The sequence below is a fragment of the Cyprinus carpio genome, chromosome A20 (genome assembly GCF_018340385.1).
Source record: "Cyprinus carpio isolate SPL01 chromosome A20, ASM1834038v1, whole genome shotgun sequence".
Classification (NCBI taxonomy): Eukaryota; Metazoa; Chordata; class Actinopteri; order Cypriniformes; family Cyprinidae; genus Cyprinus; species Cyprinus carpio.
This window is the reverse complement of record NC_056591.1, coordinates 557,293-572,995: the sequence shown is the minus strand read 5'-3', so window position 1 is coordinate 572,995 and position 15,703 is coordinate 557,293. Positions and strand designations below refer to the sequence as shown.

General features: G+C 36.4%; 1 protein-coding gene across 1 annotated transcript in view; it reads right to left on the bottom strand.

The window, feature by feature from the left end:
• Positions 1 to 15,703, bottom strand: part of LOC109058224 (laminin subunit alpha-2-like) — a 182,467-nt gene that overhangs the window by 52,230 nt on the left and 114,534 nt on the right. The window contains exons 19-22 of the mRNA XM_042777209.1: positions 7,854 to 8,065; positions 5,368 to 5,474; positions 2,244 to 2,421; positions 109 to 245 (exon numbers count right to left, since the gene is read on the bottom strand). Of these exons, the coding sequence (XP_042633143.1) occupies positions 109 to 245; positions 2,244 to 2,421; positions 5,368 to 5,474; positions 7,854 to 8,065 (634 nt within the window). The remainder of the gene's footprint in view (positions 1 to 108; positions 246 to 2,243; positions 2,422 to 5,367; positions 5,475 to 7,853; positions 8,066 to 15,703) is intronic.

Genomic DNA, 15,703 nt, shown 5'->3' with positions numbered 1-15,703 from the left:
GACAAGACTTTACAGATGATGAATAATAATGATAGTTTGGCAGACGATAAATATACACAGCCAGAGCAGACAGAGTGATGGCGTGGAGGAGAGGAGAATGAGCCGTACCTTACAGCCGCTGCTGATGTCGTGACCCCAGTGGTTGGGCGCACATTTGTCACATCTCTCTCCCACGGTGTTGGGCGGACAGATACACTGACCTGTGTTAGCATCACAGTTATTTCCCACATGGGCACACTGGCACGCTGCGAGACAGACAGAAACAGAGAGCAGGTTAATTGTGGAGCGCAGCTGAGCACCTGTTCTAAATGTCAGCGCCGGCTCTCCTCTCTGCTGGGGTAATATCAGTGTGATAGCGTGACAGAAGACGCTCCGGCTGGAAGGAGATGGGCAAATTTACACACCATCCCAACAGAGAATTACATTGTTCTTAATGAAATGAACACCGCAGATGAATACTGTAGCGCTTACAGGTCAGGCTTGTTGATGTCCACATTAAAAGCCATTGTTTGAAATGTGAGTGGTTGGCACACAACCTTTTGCTCTTCCATAGATCAGAAGATGTAAAGCAGTTCCATGTTTCACTTACATCTGTTATGTTTCATTTACAGCATCAAGTACGATTTCAGCTGTAAGCAGCTCTACAGAAGACAACTGTGTCATTATTCAGCTTGTTTCAGTTTAAATAATCTGATAGCGTCACTGCAGGTCAAAATTGCATAACAGCTCTGATCATTTGATGAGGATACATTTGGTATCTTGGTAAATCTGAGCACAGTTTAAGATTTTGTATTAAATATATATATATATATTTATTTATTTTTTTAAGTTTCTTCTGCTCATCAAGCCTGCATTTATTTGATCAAAAATACAGAAAAAAAAATTAATATTGTGATATATTATTACAATTTAAAATAATTGTTTTTAAATTTATTATACTTTAAATGATCATTTATTTCTGTGATGCAAATCTGAATTTTTAGGATCATTATCACATGATCCTTTAGAAATCATTCTAATATGATGCTTCATTATCAAAGTTGGAAACAGTTCTGCTGCTTAATATTTTTTTAGAACATGTGATACTTTTTTAGGATACTTTGATGAATAAAAAGTAAAAAAAAAAAAAAAAAAGAAGCTATGTTTTAAAATATAAATATTTTGTAATAACAATATACACTACTGGTCAGTAATTTGGGGTCAGTAATTTTTCTTTCTTTTTTTTTTTTAAATAAAATCAATACTTTTATTCAGCAAGGATGTGTTAAATTGATAAAAAGTGATAGTAAAGAAAAAATATAATTAAAATATATATTATTAGATTTTTTATTTATTTTGAATAAATGCAGTTCTTTTTAACCTTTTATTCATCAAATATATTAGACAGCAGAACTGTTTCCAACACTCATAATAAATCAGAATATTAGAATGATTTCTAAATGATCATGTGATAGACTGGATGTTACATGTGACACTGAAGGCTGGAGTAATGATGCTGAAAATTCAGCTTTGCATCACAGGAATAAATTATTTTTTTTAAGTATATTCAAATACAAAACTATTATTTTAAGTTGTAATAATATATCACAATATTACTGTTTTTTTTCTGTATTTTTGATCAAATAAATGCAGGCTTGATGAGCAGAAGAGACTTCTTTCAAAAACATTAAAAATAGTAATGTTTCCAAACTTTTGGTCTGTACTGTGTATATATGTATGTATATGTATATATATATATATATATATATATATATATATATATATATATATATATAGACTAAATTGCTATTTTTAAAAAATATATATATATAATAAAATAAAAACTAATAAAAAAAACAATTTAATGAATAAATAAAAAAATTAACTAAAACTAAAATTAATTTTATACTAATGTTTATTAACATGCATTGCCCCATCAAAAAATAAAAATAAATAAACACGAGACACTTGTGACATTAATGAAAATTAAACATGAGCTTAGACTGACTTTTTAAAAATCCACAGGGGAAAAAATAAAACAAAAAATGTATATGGTTTGAAATGAAATAAAGGGGGGAGTTAAACATGTCAGAATGTTAATTCTTAAGTGAACTGTACCTTTAATGTTTTTCCTATCCTATGGATTTACTGTTCTATTGTTCATAAAAATAAGAATCTAAATGCACGGGAGAATCTGGAATGAATTACAGAGGCACACACATGGTCTCATATCAAGGGCTCGAGGTTTGGAGGTGAATTCTTACGTGTGCAGCCGCCTTCCTGGAAGCTGAAGTGTCCGGGAGCGCAGCGGTCACACTTCTGTCCCGTCACACCAGGCTGACAGCGACACTGACCGCTCTCATCACAATCAAACGACTTCGATCCGAATGAATTGCAGTGGCATGGGACGCAGCCTTGAGCGCCCTGCATGTGTAAGCCAGACTGGAGAGACAGAGAGGAGACCGTGAGGAGGGGTAAAACAAGGCCATTCTCAGAGTGATGGCTAGACTGTGCTGTGCGGTACTTTCCACAGTTGAGGTACAAATAGATTTAGAAAGCAATGAAGGCACAAATCCCATATTTTTAGAACGAGAACTATTACATATGTTGGAGAACAGGGATTCTTCATGTGTAGGTGGCGTTTAACCTTTCAAAAAATAATAATAAATTTGACTTCATACAGAGCATCAAGCACATATTTGCACCTACTCATGGAATGTGCCGTGTTTAGTTATGCAAAAAGTACAATATCATGTGCAATATTATGTTAAACATCCTTCAGTCCTTCAGTGACTCAAAGACCTTCATAAACACAGCACAGATCACAGCCGTGCAGATATTACAGATCAAACCAAACCACAAAACTCTGCCTCTGTCTCGAGTTTGTGCTCTGTCCCCTTTACACTCACTTCAACTGACTGTAAAAAACATTTTGAGAGGTAAATGCCAACAATTTAATTTTAATGATCAAAAATGATCATGCAGTGATGATAAATCTGCACACGCCATGTGGATGTGAAGTCACTGTGGCAGCCATTGCTGTGGGTGATTGACAGCCATCTGTCTGCTAGAACAGGTGCGCTGTCACCGTGGCAACCAACGAGAAGCGGTCCTGGCACAGACTGTCAGTGGCACCCCATGGATGCCAGATATATGAAGACACACACACACACACGCACACACACACACACACACACCATGCAAAGCTGTGAGCCAAAGTAACAAAACTCTCTTCCAAGAGAACTCATAACCATGCCTGGTGCTTTTTAAAGACTAAGAAAAGACAAAAACATAAAAAGCACAGCATTTAACAGTGCCATGTGCTTTCTGAGTATGACAGATTAACTGATTCTCTTAAGTGCTACTTCACTTATATTACATGTAAATGTATAATTAAAAGCTAAGCAGATGTGCACCAAAGGATGTCTTTTTGAATTATGTTTACATGTTTTGGTCTCTTTCATTAACAACTGTACACAAGTGTACTTAAGCATGCAAAACCTCTGCACAAACACAATTGTGTGTGGATTTGTTCTTGATCTTCAGTTAAAGGAATAAATTGAGAAATCAAAATTGTCCTGATCTTTTGACATGTGAGAGGTCACTGTACTATATATATATATATATAAAATACTGTAAGTCAGTATTGAACTCTTGTTCATAACAGTTATTTCACATGAATAGCAGTGGGTACTTAATCTTAAAGGAGACACAACCCTTAAACTGATCAGAGGGCCAGAACCATTTATTTTCCAATTTATGACTGCTTTTGATGTAAAAATCCAACCAACATTATAAGAGCACCTCCAGGAACATTTGAAACATTATGAATGCAATGCACGAGCCCTTTAACGTGTCAAACGTGTCATAAACACAATAAACATCTTTATGAAGAAGCTCAGATCGAGTTCTGACATGCTCATGCTGTTGCTGTGAAATAAGAAAGACATGCTGTAACTCACACTTAGCAACTCACTTTCTAATAATAATCATATCTATAAAAAAACTCGTTGATTCCCATGTTTCTAAGGCCAGCAGAATTCAAGCACATCTACATTTAGAATAAAAGTGTGAACTTGTTGAGTACAGTCTGTGCATGAAAATGTTCACAGGTTTTGTGCAAAAAACGTGTATTTACAGGTAGTGAGAAAAACCGAGTGTAATAATTCTGAATATTTGTATTTTTTTTTTCAGTATGCATGTGATGAGCTACAGTACTGTATAATGCATAATGCTGATCTTGAAGTGATGCATGATGCCCTCAGTACAGCATTATTGTTACCAAAAACTACCATGAAAAGCAGCATCAGACATTATGATATACATAAATATGTTATATTACAGGGAATATATTTTATATAACAGAAATAAAATATAAACACAACTTTGCAAAGGAACAAATCTAAAAATTGCAATAAGGAGCTATGCATATCCTATTACAGCTTTTATTAATATTTTAAATGAGCTTGTATATTTTCAGCTTTCGTTTTAATTTTAGTTACATTTTTAGTCATTTTGTATTTGTAATTTTTTAAATATTAATATTTATGTTTAATTTATTTCTATTTCAGTTTTAGTTTTATTTATGTCCAGTTAGAAACATTTATTTCCAGTAACTAAAATAGTGTTTCAGTTAGCTGCCAAGGCAACCTTTCTAATTTTCATTTAAAGTTTTGCATCTAATATTGACATTTTATTTGAGCTTTATTTCCATTCAAATATTTTAATAGATAATAGATAATATTTTTTAATAGAATAGCTTTAGTGAACGATAATAGCCCTGGATGGTAAATTGTAAACAGGACTAAACTGCATCAATGTTGAAGTTAATCTGAATAAAACTTATGAGTATAATGTGTGTTATTTTGAACACTCTTACACTGATCTTAGATGAGTCAAAGGAAGTCACACACACACACACACACACAAACAGATCCTGTGCACCCATCATGCCGTGCGTTTACCCCTGTGCCGGGGCGGTACGCCCCTCGAGGGCAGCCCCCTCTGCTCTCCCATCTCTGGACGTGTTGGATGGGAACCTGTTGGACGGGTCGCCGGGTCTCCCTGCGGGCGTGAGGCGGGCGCATGAGGTCACACCTGCGGCCCAGGTATCCGGCCCGACAGATGCACCTGCCCTCAGAGTCACAGCGCTGGGACACGGAGCCCCGAGCGCTGCACTGACACGGCCTACACAACTGAGCTTCACTGTCCCACCAACAATTCGGCTAAACACACAGGTTTATGAAATGGCAGAGACAAATATAAAAAATATATAAGAAAATTACTGTACTCACACTGACACAATGAATGGGGAATGTGTTAAACACACAGTCATGTCAGTCTAACCCAGTGACAGAAATGACTGCATTTGGTGTGGTGTGTACTCACCATGCACTCGTCACACTGACGTCCCACAACATGTTGTCGACACTGGCACTGTCCGGTCTCCTGATGGCACAACTCTGAGAGCGATCCGTTACTGTGGCATTGACACGCTACACAGAGACACAGAGAGAAACTTGTAGAGAGAAACACGACTAGACATGAAGACATTACATCTAGAGTGACAGTAGGTTATACTTTGCCTTTATATCCAGTACATACACGACCAGTCAAACATTTGGAAAATAGTTCTCATTGGTTTTTAATGGTTCTGAAGGTAGCCTCTTTTCACATATATTATTGTAGTAGTTTGACATTGACACTAAATCCTGATCAGTGACATTACCATCAATGTTTTGACAATACATACTGTATATATTCCTAACAAAGTGTTGTTGTTTAGGAGGAACTGGCGTGTACTTCATTATGTACAACACTTCAGAAGCCTTTCTGTGTAATGTAGGTCATTCAAACAACTTCTGTAAGCATCCCACTGAGCGCTGTGCTGCACTGCAATGTTTTACTGATGACTCTTCTCTTCGAAACGTATTACCAGCAGAAATAAAGAAAGTCCTGTTATCTCACATTAAATATAAACATGCTTCAGAGGTTAAAAATTTACAAGCACAGGCTCCCCTTCACTGGTGCATATATTTTAGTAGATAGGCCTACTGAAACTTGGTGCATACAGTATTTTTCAAATATGACGTTTGTACAATATGTATGTATGTATCTTAGTGGAATGTTTCTATTTAGCAGTTTTCTAATTTTACAAAAGAATTCCCAATTCTTCCAGTCTGATAATAGTTAAGTATAACAATTTTAGTCAAACTTTTATTTAACAAAGTTAACATGAGAATATCACAACATGAACAATTATTCATTTTTTACACAATTTTTCACATTAAACTGAACTGAGCTGCATGATGACATCACTGAATTCAATGATGAACTGCCTTTAACTGTCATTTTGCATTATTGACACACTGTTATCCTAATTAATGTTGTCCAGTTGCTTTGACACGATCTGTATTGTTAAAAGCGCTATATAAATAAAGGTGACTTGACTTGACATTACAAATTTGACATTAAAAATCCTAAGACTTCCAGTTTCCTTACAGGTTTAAATAAGACTTTGAATCCCAGACTTTCAGTTTGGACCTGCCATCTGAATATGTTTTGCAATGTTATAACCACATCAAATGAACTGAGCACTGTTAAAATCAGTAGGAACACAAACTCTGGGAAACTGTTTCATTGTCATGTTTCATGCATAACCAAGGGAATGTGTGCAACCCAAATGTGCTTTGAACTCGCCTCTGGCGTGTATAACAACTAAAATTAAAAACCAGTGAGATTATTCAATATCCCATGACCCCTTTGCATACTAATCAGTGCAGTGTGTGTGGAAAACAATCAAACAGAATGACTCTATCCTGCTTAAAATTACAGCACGGTGTAACTGTGGACACACTGCTGTAGGGCTGCAGGAGGACAGATGCATTTCAATATAACGCACACACACTTTCTGAACAGCTTGACTCTGACTGAGATGGAGCACAGATGGTGCTGTGTGAGGCTTGTTGGAGGGGAATCTGTGTGTATTGTCCTTGAGGGTAGACGGCCCGCGCTACTGGATCAGCTCACATCACACACACACACACACACACATCTGCCATACAGGCTGTCTGGAAGAACAAAACAAAATAACTACAAAAAAAAAAAAAACAAAAAAAATTATTCTCTGCTCTGGGGGCTTCCAAGACTAACTTTTTACATTTTCATTTAGACCTTCAAAGTGCATATTTTAACAGGTCATCTTAATTTTACAAAAATAATAATATTCATAAAATAAAGTATTACTGTGCTATATAGGTCTAAATTACTTTGTGTAATACTGAATTAATAGCACGCCAATCAACTCACAATTTCATAAAAACAAAACTAGAATTGTCTACAACTGTGATCATGGTAACTGTGACTTGATTGGTGAATCTCTCTACAGGATTATTGGTAGTGTAGTCAATGGGGCATTCATGTAGGGCATCCAGTCAATAAACATAGTTTTTTTGTTTTTATTTAAATTCACACTGACTGTTTTCTGCAGAAGAAAATATACAGTAGTCATCTAACAAGCTCAGAGGTCATGGTAGATCTGCCTTTAGGTTTTAAACAGTATTTATACAAATCAATGGAGAGCATAAATGATATTTTTACATTATGCATGTTATATCTTACAGTAAACAATTCTTCCATGTTTATGTTTGTTTGTTTGTTTGTTATTACTGACTTTTTGCAATGTTTAATCAAAAGGTCATAGTTGGATATTCTAGTGAAATGTCAGCCTTGTCTCTGGGGATGTATGCAGGATTTTTCCAATCATTTATTCATTAATCGTCTAATATTGAGATTATAAGAGATTAGACATCACAAGTTGTTGTTAGTCAAAGGGCTATAATCTGGAAACAATCAAACTCTGCTCCCTCACTCACCTCGGCAATTCTTGGCTATGAGGGCATCTCCAAAGAATCCGTCAGCGCACCTTTCACAGTCCGGTCCTCCATATCCCTCATGACAGCGCAGACAGGCTCCAGTCACCGGATCACAGCTGAGCTCTGCTGTAAGATCCAGGTTACCGTTACACATACACGGCTGGCAGGAACCCCCCGGAACATTGGGACGACCGAAATAGCCATTAGCACACCTGAGGTCATACAGAGTAGAGAGACAAACAGTACATGCTTTAGAGATGCACACACTTCAAAACATGATACACATAATAAAATAATTTACACTCAAATCAACATTTCACATGCATTTGTTTTATTACTTTGTTTTATAACATACAGTCAGCCAGCTTGGGGTCCTAGTCACTGTGTGTGGGTCCGTTTTGTGATACTGACCAACAGACTGAACATTTACACCTTATGCACAGTATGATGCATACTGATATATTTAACATCTAGCTTGAAGGTGGTGCAGTGATGCAGCTCTTAATTTGTCATTTGTAATTGCAGTTTGAATCGGATCAGAGGTGGCTTTAGGAGTTGCATGTGCTGTAGAAGCTAAAGCTGAGCTTAACAGATAGTTTGTCAAGAATAGCTGGGGTAAAGCGGGATAAATGGAAACACTTAAGGAAAGCATTTAACTATATTACATTTCCTGATGAGTTATTTACCGTTTCTCTTTTAAAGGAGCTGTGCACGACTGAACTGACTCCATTACAGTCTGTCTGATGAACAACCTTATTTTGATCATGAGAATAACACCTGAGACTTTTCTTGCCAAAACGATGAGAATGTGAGAGAAATATAAGGGGAAGAGACACTATCACTTCCTCCGCTCGCTTCGCCCACCCGCTCTTCTTATCTGCTGTCGGTGCGTTTGGATCCTATATCTCTACTAAAGCAACTTGTGTTCCTGGCTGATAAACATGCACAGTCTATCCACTGCCTTCATGTTAAATGGATTCCTCTGTGCTTATCTGCACACGACTGCGCTATCTGCATGATGGTGGAAAGAGAAAGTAATCACCGTCTTTCACTCACGCTCAGCGGATTCCGCGAGCCACCCCAGACTTATTAATTGAATATGGTATTGCTTGTGACTGTCTTTACAGGCCCAGCGGCATGCTCGTGCAGAATCTAGTTCTAACCGTTTAAAAGTTGAAATCTCCAACATTCACAAAGTCTTAGATCTCACAATAACTTTAAAAGACATAATATCCCTTCAGCAGTACAAATGCTCTGGGCTCATGTCTTATTTAAGAAATCTTGGTACATAGACAGTAATATCTGCATTTATAGTTGATCACAAAAGTGTGATTTTTACCAAACCGCCTGTCCTGGTGTTTGGAACTTGGTACCTGGCACAGCTATTTAAAATGATGAAAGTGAACTTCATGTAACTTCATGCTTCGGTAGGAAATCGTCTCCTAAGGACATGACTGTAAATACAGTTTGGAAAATGTGAACAATATATATATATATATATATATATATTATAATACATATATACATATATATATATATATATATATATATTATATAATACATATATACATATATATTTACATTAAAACATTCAGAACGGGTATGATGCCAAATTTTTTATATATTCAGAAAAAAAAAAAAAAATCAGATAATGGAATGAAATTTAGCCATTCCATTCATTCATATGTTGTAGTGTAAAATATATCAAACTATAAAGGAACTGATGTGTTGTCGCTTTCATATCTGAGAATACAAGAAAGAAAATGGTTGTCAGATTGATGTCTATCATCAGAATTTGGATGTATTTCTCTGTACTGTAGTTCATAATATTCTTTGAAAAGGAGTGGAATCATGTTAGCACTGGCCTTGTTTAAATTTTACTTGTCAGATTATTTCCTACGGATGTGTGTAAATGCGGAGCTGTCTCAGACTAAAGCTGCAGTCACGCAAAATTTTTCAGACTCCGCAACAGTCATGATCTGACGTCACACTCTTAAGTTTTTAACAACTTAAATCTAACAAATAACAAATAAAAATAAATCCAAAATAAAAGCATAATCTACTCCACTTTCTTGCATTGCTGCAGTTTTACATTTATGTTCTTTTAATTCAGATACAAGGTCATGCCGTAACGTATCGACCTTGTATTGGTCACACGGTTTCACTTGTTACGGATTCGCAGGTAAGAGTTCACCACACTTGAACTTTGGAACACAGTGGAATGCAAAACAACTTTGCAGAAGCTTGCACGTCTGCTCTCCTGCATTCGCATGTGTATGAATGGAAGTCAATGGAACGAAAAGTGTAGTATGACCGATCTTTAACAGATACATACGGAGTGCCACAAGGCTCTGTCTTAGGTCCGATTTAGTAGCATTTCCACAAACATCCTACTAGGCTAAATTACAATGAAACATCTGTTTATGCAGTTTTTTTTTTTTTTTTTTTACTATTTTCATACTTTATTATCATATTTTTATTATTAGCATTTAGTGTAATAAGAGAGTAAAGACTGGCATCCAGTAATTGACAAATTAGAAGTCAATGAGCATAAACATGGGTTTGCAAATGATTACAGAATCTCTTTACATGTCTTGGTAAATGGAGAAGTCCCCACCTACCGTTTCAAAAGTACATAGCCCCCAATGTACTGTCAGACAGACTGTCACCTCTGCACTGCTTCTGTACCCTTTAAAGGGTAACTGTGCATCGAAGGCTGACTCTTCCTCTTTTTCTGGTACCAGCTCATAATTTCTCTTGTCGTTAGCTCTGCTGTGAGAGAGCCATCTTAAGCACTGATGACTTTAGTCAGGTGTCTTTAACCCAGGCCATATATATGGCCAACTTCCTGTGTGTCTGTGCACAAGGGAACGATTACTAAAAAAAAAAAAAAAAAAAAAAAAAAAAACTGGGACTGTTCCAAACTCTTATTTCTGTTCTCTCTTTACCCCATTCACCTCAGCCTGCTCTCTCTGACTCATTTGCAGTTTCAGGTGTCACTGGCCTTGCAGGGCCAAACTAAACATAAGTACTCTATTTCAGAGCAGGACCAGGCGCCATAGAGGGACTGAGCTGAATTAGGTCAGTGAAAGACTGAGTGGGGTGGAGAGAGGTGGGTATTGAGTTTTTATGTTTTGGGTCAGTGATTCTTAAACAGAAAGTATCACTAAACCCATTACTGTTACTGATTGCCTACTACACTCTCAGAGCTTATGGCATGCTTTACAACAAACACATACACAGTGTGTGAATGAAGCAGAGGGGTAGGATGATGAATATAAGACCTGTTTCATGGAGCATAACTGCAGTGTAATAGCAAAAGCAGGCTCACACTGTGCCTTCACTCTGATTACATATGCATGGACAATAGAAATTGAAAAAATAAAACACATATACATTACCCTACCCCATTATTATCCTTCAATTAATAAAAAATAAAAACAAAATACTCAAATTATTAAGGTGCATGTAAAGCTTTCCACTGACAATGTTACTAAAGCTCAATATACTAAAACTCATAATTGAATAATTGATTTCTGGTTTATAATATATTGAGCAGTCCTACAGACCAGTGGTTCCCATCCATATTCCTGGAGCCCCCACCACTGCACATTCTGTGTGTCTCCTTAATCAAACACAACTCATTCAACTGTAGAGTTGAATCAGTAGAGACTCCAAGACCTAAAATGTTTGTGTCAGACAAAGGAGACATGCAAAATATGTAGTGTCGGGAGCTAATCTACCAAAGAATCACATTTATAAATTTACAAATAGTAAAAAATCTACATAGATCCAAAGCACAACTACACAATTTACTGCATATAACCCCCCGAGGGTAGCTAAGACTATATATAAACTACAAATATAAATCAAATAATCTGGATTCAGTTTGGGTAGCTGTAACTATGGAATTTAGTTCACCAATTTATCATTTGTGTCAGTCATCACTGAAATCGGCACTAAAGTCTCTGAAGTTGTGTCTAAAGAAGAGTGAGATATTTCAATATTGAAGGAATCAGCAATTGTGGCACTTGTTGCTCAACTTTATTCTGTGTCCTCTAATACAACAAGCTTTAACGTTTTTGGTAGCACTCCAGTTATGTGCCACTGTTGACTGCTGGCCAAGGATGTAAACACATATTTAGGATCACAGAAAATCACACAACTGTAAAAAAAAGTCTGTAGTTTTTAACAAAATATTTTTTGGCAGCTGTTGGTTGCCAGAATACTTTTGTAAACTAAAAGCTACACGAGAAAAAAACTTGTAAACACAATTAACGGCACACGGCCAAAACGTGTAAATTGGTTACAGTACACTGTAAAAAAAAAGCGTCTGTAGTTTTTACAAAATAATTTGGCAGCTTTGGTTGCCAGAATAATTTTGTAAAAAAAAATACAGAAAAAAACTGTAAACACAATTACGGCCAAAAACGTAAATTTTACAGTATAAAACTGTTATTTACAAACAAGAAAATTTGAATGTAAACCAGTAAATTCAACAACGCACAATGCTATTAAAATCTGTTTTGTACCCGTAAAAAATACTGACAACCACAATAATAATGCAGGTGGTAAAAGAGAAAGCCACATGAAGAATCGAAGTTCATCACAAGTAGCTTTCGCAACAAGCAGAAGTTCTATATTAATATATAGAAGGTGCAACAAAGTCATTAATGCAAACACAAAAAACCACCATCATGGTGACACACGATACTTAAACAATTCAATAAACTTTTCATTAAACAGCAAAGATTGTAACATAAAGCCCAAATGTACAACTGATAACAAAAAACTATTAAAAAAACACGATGCTTTTAAACAAAAATACTTTCAAATGTGGGAGAGCGTCACACACGGGGATTCTGGGAATATCAGTTTACAGTTTTTGAGTAAAATTTACATTGATTTGTTCTTTTTTATTTCTAAAAAAAAACTGTAAAATTAACGCATTTTACTGTAAAAATTACATGAAATGTATGGTTAGATCTTTTACAGTTTTTCCCTGTATATAGTACAGGAAACTTACTGGTTAAATTAACCTATTAACACTTTTTTTTTGTAGCGTTTTTACAAAATTGATACAGTTAAAATGTGACAACTTATTTTTTACAGTGTAAGTCCAATATGCTACAAACAAATAGGCCTAAATTATAAAAAAATGTCAATCAGTTATAATTGTAATGCCATATTTTTACTGTATATATAGATGGGCACAATACCTCTCAGGTATTCACAATATTTATTTTTATTTTTTAAAATATTGATTACTCTCACAAAGCATGGGCAACGTTTCATTCACATCTATTAGGCTACCTCAAAATTTCAATTTGCCATCGTTTCATCAATCATGCTAAAATTAGTCTACAGCATAAAACTTTAAAGTAAAGTGACATACATACTTTTATTTGTATTTTTTAAAACAACAGACTAAAACTTTAGTTTTTTAATAATATTTGCATGTCAAATTAACAAAATTGTTTTTTGTGTTATGAGTATTACAGTATTTCTCTGTTTTTGATACCCAATAATTTGTAATTTTAACAAATAATTTTGATTACAATCCAATATTGTTATTGTAAATATAACAAAAATTATGTTTAATAGTTTACAAAATTCCACTGTGGAATTTAAACAAAAAAAATATGTTTGGGGTTTACAATACTTTTGGCTAACTGCTTATCTGAATACTAGAACTGACAAATCCTCTTCAGTGTCTATGGTACAAATCCCCATCATTGAAAATGTTGATTATTAACATCCTCTTCAGTGTCTATGGTGGTTATGGCCCTGTTGGAAAATGTTGATTTTTAAGGTTTTATTGAAATGTTTTGTATAGAAGACTCAACTAAAAAAGGCACAGATGAGATAACAGTTGGCATACAAGTATAAAGCTATATGATGATGTGGATTCATTAATGTTTCCCAAAAGCAGAAGCAGACTTACCCACTAGGCAAAGGTAGGCGATCACCTTGGGTCCCCAAAAACCAAGCCCCAAAATGCATTAAACGGTAAAAAGCAAAAAACAAAAATGGAACCTCAAGGTTGATCTAGGTAAGCATGTGCAAATGCATAGTGCAAATGTAAATGTTCAGGTTCTGGAAGACTTGATGAGAAATGTTTGAGTTCAGATCTCTGCCTTCTCATTGCAGATTATCTGAGCATTATATGAAGCATTCTTGAGACCTCCTTTGAATGCTTGTGTGCGATTACTGGGGTCTTTTCTCACAAGTAGCAAAAGTCTCAATTTGCGCTCCATTTAATGTGGCTTTCCTGTTGGACGGCCTCGGCACAATGCGTTTTTAAGAACACGTTTTAGGAGCGACATTTTCCGCCAGTAACTTACTTCACATTAACTATCACCTTCACATCTCTCACAGGACAGACTATCATCCAACACACCAGATCCCAGACCCGTCTGAGCGGTGATGGATTGGTGTGTGTGTCTGTCCCTGGCTTTTCCCAGAATGAGAAACCTTTCCATACACTCTGTCTCTCCTCTCTAACTTTTCTCCACTTGTCCTCTATAACACACCATCAGCTCCCTCATTCCCATTCCTTCCACTTCGTGTCTGCTAATGGCTCAGCGTGAAGAGCTTTGGTGCCAGCTAGCGTGTACCAGCACTGGCACTGCACCAGTCCCTCTCCATCTGTTTCAGGGGTGGGGTCACAGCAGAGCCGAAACCTTTCTTCCACCTAGACGCCGTATTCCACGGCAACACTGTAATTTAGTCTGCAAACAGGGCTGGCGCGACTGCCAACGCAACCTCCCCAGAATGCAGCATATGCTAATGCTAACACATCAGCATACCAACCTTCAGAGAACGAGAGAGATCGTTACCAGTGTGGAACATGAAGGGGTGAGAAAGAAAGAGAAATAAACAGAACGACTGATGGAAATATTCTGCATGATAGACGAGCTCAGTGATTTCTGATGCTAATGAAATAAAGACAAAACCATAAGATCCACAGCGAGGGAGCTGCTTTGCGCTATATTACATTTTTGGCCACTTTACACTGACCACAGAGGATCAAGCCATCTGCTCCATCTTATCTCTGAATTTTATTTCATGTCACTCTGGGACAGAGATCCAAATGGCCTAGAGATTAAGATTTGTTTGAATAGTCTACTCAAACAAACACATTACAAACACAAACTTATGGTGTTGTTCAGCATTTTACAGTCTCTGGGCCCTATCATACACCCGGCGCAATGCGACGCAAGGCGCAGCGCAAGTGTGTCTGCTAGTTTCAGTCCGGCACCGTTCGCATTTTCCGGTCCAGCGCCACGTCGTTTTAATTAGCAAATGCATTTGTGCCCATTTTTGCGCCCATGGGCGTGCTGGTCTAAAAAAGAGGTGTGTTCAGGTGAATTGTTGGAGCATTGCTATTTTGAGGAACGGAAAATAGACTGCACCATAGACCAACTCAAACCTGGTCTAAAGTCTGGCGCAATGTTTTTTCTTTGTTATTTAAAGTGCGCGTTAGTATTGGCAGTTCCACAACAATCAAAAACCAACAATTTATTTTAACAGATAAAAACATCAACAAAAAAACAAAACAAATAATAAAAAAAAAATAATAGCAAACAATAAGAATTTTTTGTAGGCTAATTAAATCTAAAAATGCCTACATGTCATAATGGATGTCATTGCATGTATCAGAAATCTATTGCTCACACACGAGCAGCTCCGTTTAATCTCAGAGACGTGTTCTGTCTTTGCGTTTGCCAAATTCCGCCGTGTAAAATAGCAAAATCCATCATGGCATGAGCGCAACTGGCTCTTAAAGGGAATGAAAGATTAGACTCTGAGTGGTTTATTGCACGTTCCACCCCAAAAAAACACCCATT